Source organism: Alligator sinensis, unplaced genomic scaffold, assembly GCF_000455745.1.
Source record: "Alligator sinensis unplaced genomic scaffold, ASM45574v1 scaffold39_1, whole genome shotgun sequence".
NCBI classification, from domain to species: Eukaryota; Metazoa; Chordata; order Crocodylia; family Alligatoridae; genus Alligator; species Alligator sinensis.
In genome coordinates this window covers 1,239,085-1,250,913 of record NW_005842299.1, presented here as the reverse complement: position 1 = coordinate 1,250,913, position 11,829 = coordinate 1,239,085, and the positions used below count along the sequence as shown (strand labels likewise).

The 11,829-nt window shown below is 39.0% G+C and overlaps 1 protein-coding gene across 4 annotated transcripts in view; it reads right to left on the bottom strand.

Moving 5' to 3' along the window:
• Positions 1–11,829, bottom strand: part of PLOD2 (procollagen-lysine,2-oxoglutarate 5-dioxygenase 2) — a 99,127-nt gene that overhangs the window by 33,218 nt on the left and 54,080 nt on the right. For all 4 annotated transcript variants that reach the window (XM_025209644.1, XM_025209645.1, XM_025209642.1 and 1 more), the window contains exons 9-10: positions 5,350–5,475; positions 2,369–2,490 (exon numbers count right to left, since the gene is read on the bottom strand). In XM_025209644.1, the coding sequence (XP_025065429.1) occupies positions 2,369–2,490; positions 5,350–5,475 (248 nt within the window). The remainder of the gene's footprint in view (positions 1–2,368; positions 2,491–5,349; positions 5,476–11,829) is intronic.

Below are 11,829 nucleotides of genomic sequence, written 5' to 3'. Positions count from 1 at the left end.
GAATGCCGCTTGGCAAATCAGTGTTGCAAAGAACAGGTAACTATTGGTTCAAAAGCAGGTTCCATAAGCATCATGAGTACTTTGGTCCTATGAAGAAGATGAATCTGGATTAAGAGAGAAATGGCTGGTGACCCCTTTCAAAATAACCTTTCAACCATAGAATACAAGAAAACTGAGCAACCTGTGAATGAAAATTAAGATTTCTTCTGGTGAAGTGAAGTGAAGAGTCTGATTCCAAAATGCACAGAAGATCCAAGGCTCCTATACACAATGTATGTGTTGCCAGTAACGATGGCATTGAGGTGGTTGTTGCACCACAATTAGGAGGATTAACATATTAACAAAGGCAATTTCAGCCAATCCAGTTGATGTGGTGTCAATGAGAGAGGATGGATTGTGCCAAATGGAATGGATGCTAATAGGAAGGTTTGATAAATTCAGAAGGTACAAGGGACTGTCAGCTGGAAGTCTACACTCATTTCAAGGCTGAAGAAATATTAAGAATTTTTTTCAGGCACATGGTGACAGCTAGATGCCAAAGGGTAACTTTGTGGACCTGAAATTTAGGTGTCAAAAAGACTTAAAAGTGAAAGAGAATGATAACTCTTCTCAGAGTAGTCTTTTTCCTGCCTGAGGTGAACAAAGGCCTTTGAGTAAGGTAGTGAAAGACCAGACTTTGCCTGTGTCCCAGGTGAAAGATAACACAGACTTTTCTGCAAGCGATTTCCTGGGTTTCTACAAGCATAATTCTACAAAGTCAATTGGAAACAGTGAAAATAAATAAAAAAAATTCAATGTGTACACTTTGTACCAAAGCTACCTGTCAGACAAGCTCTGTACACTTATGACTACTATATCTACTTGATTCTAAAGTAAGTGGGGTTCCACCCACATCCCCACCAACAGGGGGGGGGGGGGGGGGGGAAGCCCCTTATCTTGGGATCACGCATGAGACAGCAGAGGGGCAAGCAACTATTGCAGCTTTGGCCCTGTCCCAGGATTGGGGCCAGGGCTGTCTGATGCTGCCTGCCCCCTACACTGCCTCTGCCCTGTACCTCTCACCCCAACAGCTTCGGGCCCTCATCTCCTTCCCTTGTCTCACCCCAACCCCGCTACTACGCAGCCTCTGAGTAGCCACTCTGCCTGCCTACCTACTTCCCCTGCCTCACATTCTGCTTACTCTTGCTCCTGTGCCACAGGCTTTGTTTCCCATTGCTACTGGGCCAGGCTGGGGCTGGAGCAAGCACATGCTCCATACCCCAGGCTGGAGTAAAGATGGAGTCTGTGGTGCTGAAGCAAGGGTAAATGAAGAGGAATGGTGGCGAGACACAAATTTAAGATGCACCACCCCCCCCCCACTAATTAGATTCTATGCATGGAAATGTAAGAAATTTAGATTTTTTTCATGTTCAGAATCTATTTGGGGCAGTCATCTAGGATTTGGGTAAATACGGTAATTACAGAACAGACTAAATGTACAAGAGACAGATCAAAACTCAGCTTCCAAATTACAGCCACATATAAAATGTGGATGTTCACAATAAAACTGAAGTGATTTGTAGAGGTCTGTTGTGCATGTCCACCTCAAGTTCTATTCTGAATTTGTTTATATTTCGATAAAAATAAAGAGCACAATTCAGGTTTAATGCATCTTTGAAAACAAGCTTGATAAATCCTTTTGTGCCAATTAAAATATATGACAAAATATTTTAATAATGAAATATTGTATACACAATATTTTATATTGTATATTGTATACATATTATATTGTATAATTTATATTTTTATACATCTTGAGCTCATGTGGCAACAGGGACATATTACTTTTTCAGATAAAGATTCAAATTTCTACATTTCTGATCCATTTGTATGTCTACTTTCAATCATATATTGTAGAAGAAAGTTTAACATGAATTTTATGTTGTACTAGTGTCTTTTTAAAAACCCACTTAAATTTATATTTTGGATAGATTTTTACTAATCACAGATGCTTTAGCAATATCTTCATGTTCCTGCCAGATATACCATATAAATAATTTACAACATCTGTTCTACTCCTACGTTATTATCCATTACTCTCTGTACTTTTTAAAATCCTTCCTCTGAAGTCCAAATGACACACCATTTAAGTTAAACAGAACCCAAAAACAAATGCTTTCACAAATGCACAACAGCTTATGCTACAAAAAAATTACTACATGCAAAGAATATCTATCATTAAAAAGTTCAAGATTTTATGTTTTGTGCCTAACCGGTTAGCTCACGAACCCCACCCTCTCAGTGTCTAGCTGTATTCTAACGGAGATGTTCAGATTGAAATGACATTAGTATTTAACTTTTAAAAAGAGATATGGACATTAAAACTTACATTCCCATGTTCCTGGCTTCTGCTTCACTCAGATTTTCTTCAGGTCCAACAATTTTTATATTTCTGATAAGTTTCTTGGCTTTCTCCCAAAATTTCTTGATGTGCTTTTCATGATATACCTCCTATAATCATGTTAACATAACTGAAAATTAATGTAAAATACAAATTGTACTAACCCACATGTACTATAAAAACAAACAAACAGGCCTCAGACCTCCTTCTGCCCATTCTGCTTAGCCCATTCCACCCAGGCATATAGCTGGCCCGCTCTTGCAAATCGACAGCCTTATGAGCCTCCAGAGGCAGCTCCTATTTATTTGGGGATGTGCATCATACCCCACTCTCTCAAAAGCCTTTCCCAGCTCCATTACGTTAGGATTCATCTCAATCCTGACAGCTAGGAGGAAAGAGACACTATTGTGATCCAGCTGCTCTAAGGGGAGATGTCTACTGGGACCAATATAATTAAATGATAGCAGTATTGATCTCAATATAAAGTAAACTGGGTCTTTTTTTGTTTGGGAAAGGTATGTGGTTGTTTGACCCCTTTTGCCCATTAGCTTAGCAGTCAAAAGATATTTGCTCAAGAAGATCTGGTTTCTAGACCCACTTCACCATGAGTCTGATGAAACCACATTTTCTATGTCCATATGGCTAGGCTGACAAGGCTGAGCACATCTTGCCTATTGATGCCAGGCCACTGACCTATCAAGACTGAAAGACTCATGAGCCAGAAAGAGAACAAGGAGAGCTGCAATTTAATGTCCAAATGCAAACTGTATTCTGACAAGGAGTAATTAGAATACTGGCAAGTATCTGCAGCATATTTTCAATTATCAAAGTAAGCTCTTCTACTGAAATATTTAGAAAAACAAATCAACGTGGGGCAAAAATAGAATCCATATTATTCCCACAGTTCTGCCATTTTAGGATTCATAAACTTTCCACAATAAATTTGATGGATGCATATTTTGCAACCTGTGGTTTCCAGTCCTGTAATTTGATTAACACAGATGACCCCTTACAGAGTCTCAATGAGAGCAGGGGGCTTCACATGGAAGCAGGGGTTTTTCCCAGACATTTCTGACTGCAGGATGAGAACTTAGAACTGTATCAATTGCACAGAAGAGTCAATATTTTGATCTTATGCTCAGACACTCATTCTTGGCCCAGAACTCTCTCCCTTTGGTCTTTAGCAATGCTTGCATCCCAGCTGGAGAACGTAACTCTCTGACTACGGATGAAATCTCACCCAGCTTACATAGTAGTTAGGAAGTCTGAGCTGACCCAAGCCTCAGAGGCAGAGACATCTCCTGCGTACCCTGGCTGACAAGAAAGGGTGATTGTGGAAAGCACAGGATGGAGATATGAAGATGTTCACACTTATACAAAGAATTACTCCACATTGGTAAAACAGATTTCAGATATCTAGAAGTGTGCCAAATATTTGTAAATTCAACATTTGCTCCCACAAAAATGAAATTATATTAATTTCTCTTGATGTCTAGTTTCCTTAGCCTTAGCTCTCTTCAGAATGTACTTTTTGCTTTTTTTCATAAAAGGAATGGATGACAAGTTTCCTGTGAGCATTTTAAAAGCTTTACTACTTTATAACCTATATATTTTTTATAATTCCCTCCCAAAAGTATGCTTTAACTTTGAGGGCCAAATTCTGCTTTCTTAGTCCCTCTGAGATCAACAGGATCCTAACACCCAATTAAGAGCAACAGAACTTTTATGTTTTTCCAGCAAGCCCTTTAACTCCCAATATTTTAAGCTTTGTGTACATCAATACGTTATATTCATGTTTGATGCTACTGAAGTCAATAGTGCAGAAGTCTTTTCAGAATCAAGGTCTCTGATGCTAAAAAACAGCACTCTAAAAGTAAAAACCTACTTAGCTGCATTTCTCTCTCTCTTTCTTTCTGAAATATAGATGCAAGTTCAAGACTCTTTCACTCTGAGCACAGGCACCTCATGCAATAGACATGTTATGGTATACACCATGAGCTCCAACACTAATAAAATACCATTTAAAGTTCAGCAAGCAGCTGGGGATCAACTATTATTTTACATCACCTTCTGCATTTCCAAGACGCATTCACTTTAACGTGCAATTTGTTTTGTAGAGAGAGAGAAAGAGAGAATTTCTAGGCACTTGAATTAAGGTTCCAGAAAGTACCTTTTGAATTTCACAACCTATTTTAGAATTTAAAAATTAAAAATTAAATTAAATAATTTAATTAAAACTGTTGCCCATTCAATTAAATTGGACTATTTTATATTTCCCCATTGCTCTTTACCATGTAATAAAGTGTCTTGATTGTTTTTCCTCTGAAGAATATTTATATAAAGACATGAATATATCTTTTATTCACCTGCAATTTCTTAAAATTAAAAACTTCTCACAAAACTTTCTTAGTCCCTCTCAGATCAACAGGATCCTTTTCTTGCTATTTTCCAGTAGGTCTAATAAAAGGTACCATTTTGGAACCAAGAGTTCTAGTTTTTTGTATGTTTTTTTGTCTCAGAGCAACATGGCTACCAAGTACACCCCTGAAACATGGAAGATGCCGAATTTCAGCCTATTTTGGATTTTAAACTTCATTGCAGAAAACAAGGAAGTTTTTTTTTGCCTCCCTACCTACCATCTGATACCTTCAGGGAAGGAATTCTACCTGATCAACACATAAAAGAGCTACTCAACACAGCTCACAAAGACACTCTCACGGACCCAGAGGGACAGACTTCCATCTTCAGCTCCCTCTGTGCAAAAATGAAGTTTATTTCCAACCTACGGGAACTTTTTACTATCTTGTACCATCTACACTTTTCCTAGAGCCTGACGAAGGGACTTTAATTCCCGAAAGCTTGCAGAAAAGGACAATTTTCTTGCCATTTTCCAGTTGGTCTAATAAAAGGTATCATTTTGGAATCAAGAGTTCTAGTTTTTTGTATCACAAAACTTAGACACTACTTACGTTATTATGAATGAAGATGCTAAGCGGCTCCTTTGGATAATCCAGAGTCAACAGTCTGTCTAAAAATTTAGGTAGGAAAGGAGTTGGTTGTTCAATGAAAATGCCAATTGTTACCTTTGGATATTCCTAAAAGGAACAACATGTTGACACTAAATAATTCTAGTAATATTTGCTTTCTCTGAGATTATTACAGTACAAGCTCAGACATGCTTTAAATACACCTGAACTAGGCTATATATTAAAAAGAAAAAGAACCCCAAACAGTTTACACATTATCTGATATTACTATACATACTATGATAGGCTCCTAATTAACCAAAAGCAGCTTTAAAATATACTTATTTTCTCTCCTACTTGCTCACATTTAAAAGTGTCACAGTAAGCTTTAAATTATTTATATTAAAGAAGTATCAGAGAAACAGTAATATCTAGAAAATATTTATAGTATTGAAAATTCACTGCATTAGGTAATCGTGCAAACATGTACAGAACATATTTAAGTGACTGCAGAAAAATATTGATTTAAAGATAAATACATTTATGCTACAAAATATTTTGTCCAGCTATAACGTAAGTATTTGTTAATGGATAGAAAGCAGCCAAGGACTGCAGGGTAACAAAGAATTACTACTCTACTTTCCTATTAATAGGCACATACACAGAAAACCATTGATAATTCAGGTGAAGTTGGCAAAAAGTATTTGCACTTCTTTGATAAAAGAAATGTATACTTGGACTTCTCACGAGCATCCAGCATGGCAGAGCTATTTTTGATCTGAAATATGCACTAACAAAACTAAGCAAATTATTTATACACAATTTAACAATGGTCCTTTATTAGTGTAAAAATACTAATTTATTAATGAAAATGGAAGTAAAGAGAAGCATTAAAAACTGGTTTATTCTAGTCATATAACAAGTAACAGGTTTTTTAGCTGAGATACAGAAATGCAAAGAAATTTACCAGTATCAAAAAATAATAATCAAGCAATGTCTTTTACCTCCAAACCAGACAGTAAAAATAAACACAGTCTTAAAACTCACTGTAATAGACTTTAGACAGAAACCAAATATGAACATAAAAGCCTCTGACTTAGTTCTCTTCAAGCAGGTTACACCCACTTGTAGCATGTCTGGATAAGAGATCAGGACAAGTTGAAATTTCACAATGTCACTCTTTGTACAAGAACTCCAGAAACATACTGGCATGTTTTCCAGATAGGAAACATTAAGTATGTTCTTCATGCCCATGTTTACACAGCCTGCCTACCATTCATGGCTTCATTTACCAATCTATTCAGTTTCATTTCAGTTTCAGTTTACATTCAAACATGGATCCTAAATATAAACAGTCAAAGAATGACAGTCATAACTTTTTAAAAAATGGAATCTCCTAACAGGAAATGTTCTATTGAGAAGTGTGTTGTGGTAAGGCATAGTGTTGGTTACAAGTAATGAAGATTTCCTGGGAAAATAGTGTATGCTGCAAAAAAAGGCATTATTAATCCAAGCATTTATAAAAAGCACAGGCAAGCAAATGAACTCTGCATATTTTGCAAGTTCCAATTAGTTCTCCCAGGGGGACTGAACCTTAAAGCAGCTTCCAATATGCTCCAAGAAGGAAGCAACAAATTCAAAATAAATCTACCCTTCATTGTAGGTAATATTTACCCAACAAACAATCAAGTGTTTGTGCAAATCAGAGGCAAAAATAAACACTCATCAAAAGATGTTATCACACCAACAGAATAGCAGAGTTATACATACCAGTACAGTACAACTGGTTTGAGCCCAAATTGTTAGCTTTTATTTTCCCTTTATTTATTTTCCCTTTCCCTGTTTTTTACCCTGGTTTGAATGCCTACAGCAGTGGTCACGAAACAGTCAATCTCAACTGACTGGTCAATTGGGGAGCCTCTGACAAGCTATCTCGGTCTATCAGAGGCTCCATGATCGGGAATGGCAGGACACATGTGGCTGGGCTGAGCCATGCCCCCTGCCACCCAGGCCAGGCTGGGTGACTGGGGTCAGAGTCCAGGTAGCTTGTCTGTGGAAGGAGGGGGTGGGGACAGGGGTGGTAGATCCTGGGGTGCCGTTTACTTACAAGAAGTGATATTCACCATAAAAAGGTTGGAGACCACTGGCCTACAGTCTGAAGAGTGTCTCAAACTCAGATCTCCAAACAAGTGCTCAAACAAGCTGTCATGAAAAACGTGGATGACACCACTTATCACTACTGTCATGTTCTTGAGTGACAGTGATCATGAGTACCATGCTGAACTAGTATGAGCTAGGCATATGCTGAGGCCTCCAAACAGAACAAGCCCCTCCAGAGACTTAGGGTACATAAAAGCATTACATTTAGATCAACCCAACCAGGACTGGATCAGTCAAAATGCCCACTTGTGCAGGTGTTTGAAAGACTTAAATCCACCCAAAAAACGGTGCACCCAATCTAAGTTAGTTCACCTCCGAAGGTAAATTAACTTTGGAGTGATACAGGGTTAACCCAATCTACAAAGGGCTAACTGCATTTTGTAAATGGCTGTATCTGTTCATAGCAGTCCCAGGGCCAGGGAAGCACTGCCACTTGCCTCACCACAGCAATGGCTGTTCTTACCTCCCCCTACCACAAACCTGACCAGGTTTTTTTTTTTTTTCACCCTCCAACCATTCCGAGATGGGCAGGATCCTCACCCATGGATCCACTGACCCCCTCCATGGAATGACTGACCCTCTCCCAATCCCACCAGCCCCTCCCCCCATCCTGAGTTACTTACCTTGGGCTCCCCATGAAACTCCTGGTAGTGGCAAACACGTGTCTGTGATACAGGTTGATGCTGGGTCAGTACCTGGTGCCACTTGAGGGTATGTGGAACCATTCAGGGCCCCTGGTCTAGGTTTAAAACCTGGACATGGGGCCCTGAATGGTTCCACATACCCTCAAGTGGCACCAGGTACTGACCCAGCATCAACCTGTATCACAACAGAGCATAAACAGAAGTGTAATATCCGAGTGATCAAATTTGACTAACCACAATCATTAAAAGGAAGCATAGACACACAGGTAACAGACTTCAGGCCAAAATGGATGCATCAATACATATAAGCCGGTCCATAGGTGATCACAGAAGTGGAGCTTAAAATCACATTTAGGTACCTACAGGACTAATTTGGATATAGCCCTCAGTTGCACTTTAAACGGAGGTTTCCAAGCCTAAATTTCAAGGTGGGCGAGTGGGGTTGATTCATCTTTGATACATCTTTAACACCTTGATACTCTGGGTTTTTTAGATCTGAAATTTTGATTCTTTTCTGTAAATCCGTTAGCTAAAACCTTAGAAAAACATTAAGGCAAACTTAGGATGATAAATTCTAGTTGGTAGAAACACTTAAGTCTCTTCTACTGACCTCATTTGTTTGCCTTTCCACTAGAAGTAAGTATGTTAAAATCTTCTCATAGAGAAAAATACAAGGCAATGTCTCCACTGGATTTGCCAATAAAATAAGATGATGAAGCCAATGATTTCTTTCCACTCTAAAGGAAATGTCAGGACAAACTATGGTCATGCACTAGAACTACTTAAACTTGGTTGCCTTATTTAATTCAGAGTTTAAAAGATGACTACGAGTGCCAAATTCACAGTAAAATACATGGACCTAAGTCAACCACAACAAAAAGGTTTTTTATTTTATCGTTACCATTTTTGACAAGAGTGTTGATTTAAATTCTGGGTACTACAGGCTGTTTATATGAGGGGGAAGATTTGGTGGTGGAGTCGCACATTTCTTTGATTCAGTCTTGGTTATTTAAAGTACGTAGGGTAGAATGCACCTTATAGACTATGATGCATTTAGAGCATAAGTTTCTGTGAACTTTCTCTTTACATATGCACCTTATAAACTAACTAAATAATATATTTACCTTTCCTTCTGCCCAACTTCAGACTGATATGGATAGCAACATCTTTTATTCAGGGTGCAAACAATTGTTCATCATACCCATTCTAAGTTTAGGCAGCTTACATTAAGACACCTAAACCTAGACGAGGAACAGCATGCGGAACTGTTTTCCACTGCTCAGAGCAGCGTGTGCAGCCATACGCTGCTGCCAGGAGCAGCATGGAGAGCACAAGGTAAGTAACTTGAGGTGGGGGGGAAAAGGCTGGGGGAATAAAAATAGCCCAATCAGGATCAGGGTGGGTGGGAACAGAACAGCCCTGGGGCTGGGACAAATGGCATGCAACTCAGCCTCAGGAGATCAAGTTAACCCCTTCCTAGATTAAATTAACCCCTTTTTGATCTATGTTAGTGCACCTCCTCAAGTGCATCATTTTTTGGTTAAATTAAACCTTGCAAATGTCTACCTAAGTGGGCATTTAGATCGACCTAACTCTGCTTAGGTCAATCTAAATGTAACACCTGTACATACCCTCAAAAATATCAAGGGGCCTGTTTCCTTGAATACAGCAAGAATCAAATAGAGGTGGGTCTTAGCTCACAGTTCCAAGTCACTTTCCACTCACCCCAAAAGCCTTGTCTCTTAGCTTTCCTCATTGTCTTATTCCCAGGGCTCATTTACACTGTATCCTTGGCTATTCTCTGCCCCTGCTCCTCTGGTGTTTTTTACCTCATCAACAAGCTCATATCTTCACAAAAATATTTATCAAAACCCCTCTGGCTGGATGTGCCTATTCCATAAGCTAACCATCTTCACTGAAGTTCAACAGTTTCATCCAGTCCATAGCATTGTTTTTTAAACAAAACATGCCTACTTGTCCAAATCTATGTCCAAGTAAATCACTTGGGTTGGAATCAAAATCAGCTAAAATCCTGTCATCAACCTTCACTTGCTGAAGAGAAATATGAAAGAGCAGAATCCAGAGAGAAAGTCAATAAAAACACATGACTGAAAGTGACCTCATGGGCCACTGAGTTTGGTCCCCTGCATTCACAATCAGTGTCCAAACAGTGAAAAAAGAACTCTGATAGAGGCTGAGAATTTTTAAAGGTCTTGCCCTTCTCACTAAAGATTGCATGCTGAGTTTGGAACCATCCAGGTGAGAATAAAAAGCTTATTCAAAAGAATGAAATATGACTTCATTCTTAAGAGAAGGCACAAGTAAAACACTTCTATAAAGCTCCAAGCTTTCTTGCTACTCCTGCCAGCTGCAAAAGAAAGGTGTAAAGTCCAAAATATTCATCAAGTATGGCATGCTCAGAACATACTCACTTCAGTGGTAGGCAGCTACCCAGTAGCAGAATCAGAACAGGTTATTTCTAATTACTGATTGTATTTGTTTAAACGTCTAACTAATCACCAACATGTTGATGAGAAATATATCCGTAACTTGCAAGGATATTAACTAAAAGTCTTACACTTTAAACAAAAACCACCCAACATGTAGAAGATTTAAATTTCCCCACAAAAATAGCTTTTACCCTGTTCATTCTATACTAACTGGTCCACATAACCCTGCTGCTCTACACCTGTGCATCTACATTACGGGGGACAGACCATGATTATACCTCCCTCCTCCCCTGGCCCACTGCATAAGTCACCTACCATACACAGGTCAGAAATTCAAGTTCACCCCCACTCCACCATTACAAACTAGGAATTAAAACTACAGCAACTAACGATGATAACTAGATGACAAGAAATCAGATGGTTAAAATAACAGGCTGCATCTCTGTGCTATTAATCTCTGTCTAAAATGTATTCAGTATAGGTTGGAAAGCTGCATGTGGGTTATGTCATCCTCTGACCAAAAAACTCCTGAAAACTGTGACTCTCCCATAAGTAATATTTTCATCTCACAAATTTTCTGTTCTCATCCCACTGCCAGCAGAACCTTCACTGTAGAAAACACACATATGAAATATTTGAAATTTAGAAACCGTATGTCTTGCTGACACGCAGTACTGAAAGAGTCACAGTTTGGTAATGTTTGACTTGTATACAGATGCAGGTTGGCATTATCAGATTATTTTCTTTGGATTTAAATAAAATAAGTGTTTCCAGACTGCAACATATCAGAAGGGACTATTTTCATATTAGTTCACAATGTGGATCCTCATAAAAGGATCCATTATGCACATTAAGGCTGCATCCACACGAGCGTGCATGTGTGTTGCAGCGTCTCAAAAGAGTTGCCTTGAGAGACGCCACAAAAGGCACATGCACATGAGAGTGTTCCCTGCACTGCATATTTGCAGTATGGACTCTAAATTCTATACCAGGAAATCCCGATATCAAATCCACCCCCCAACCAGAAAAAAACCATGCCAGAAAAATATGTTGTGGGGCACGCTTTCGGAGCATGACCAGAAACAGCTAGAGTCCAGGTCCTCCAAGATGACACTCTGGCAGCTAGCCAGAGCTGCTTTATGACAGCTGCATCCCCCTGCTGCTCCAGCATGCTGTCTCAGTGTGCTACAGAAAAAAGTGGGGCATGGCTTGCAGCTGCAGCAGCGAGA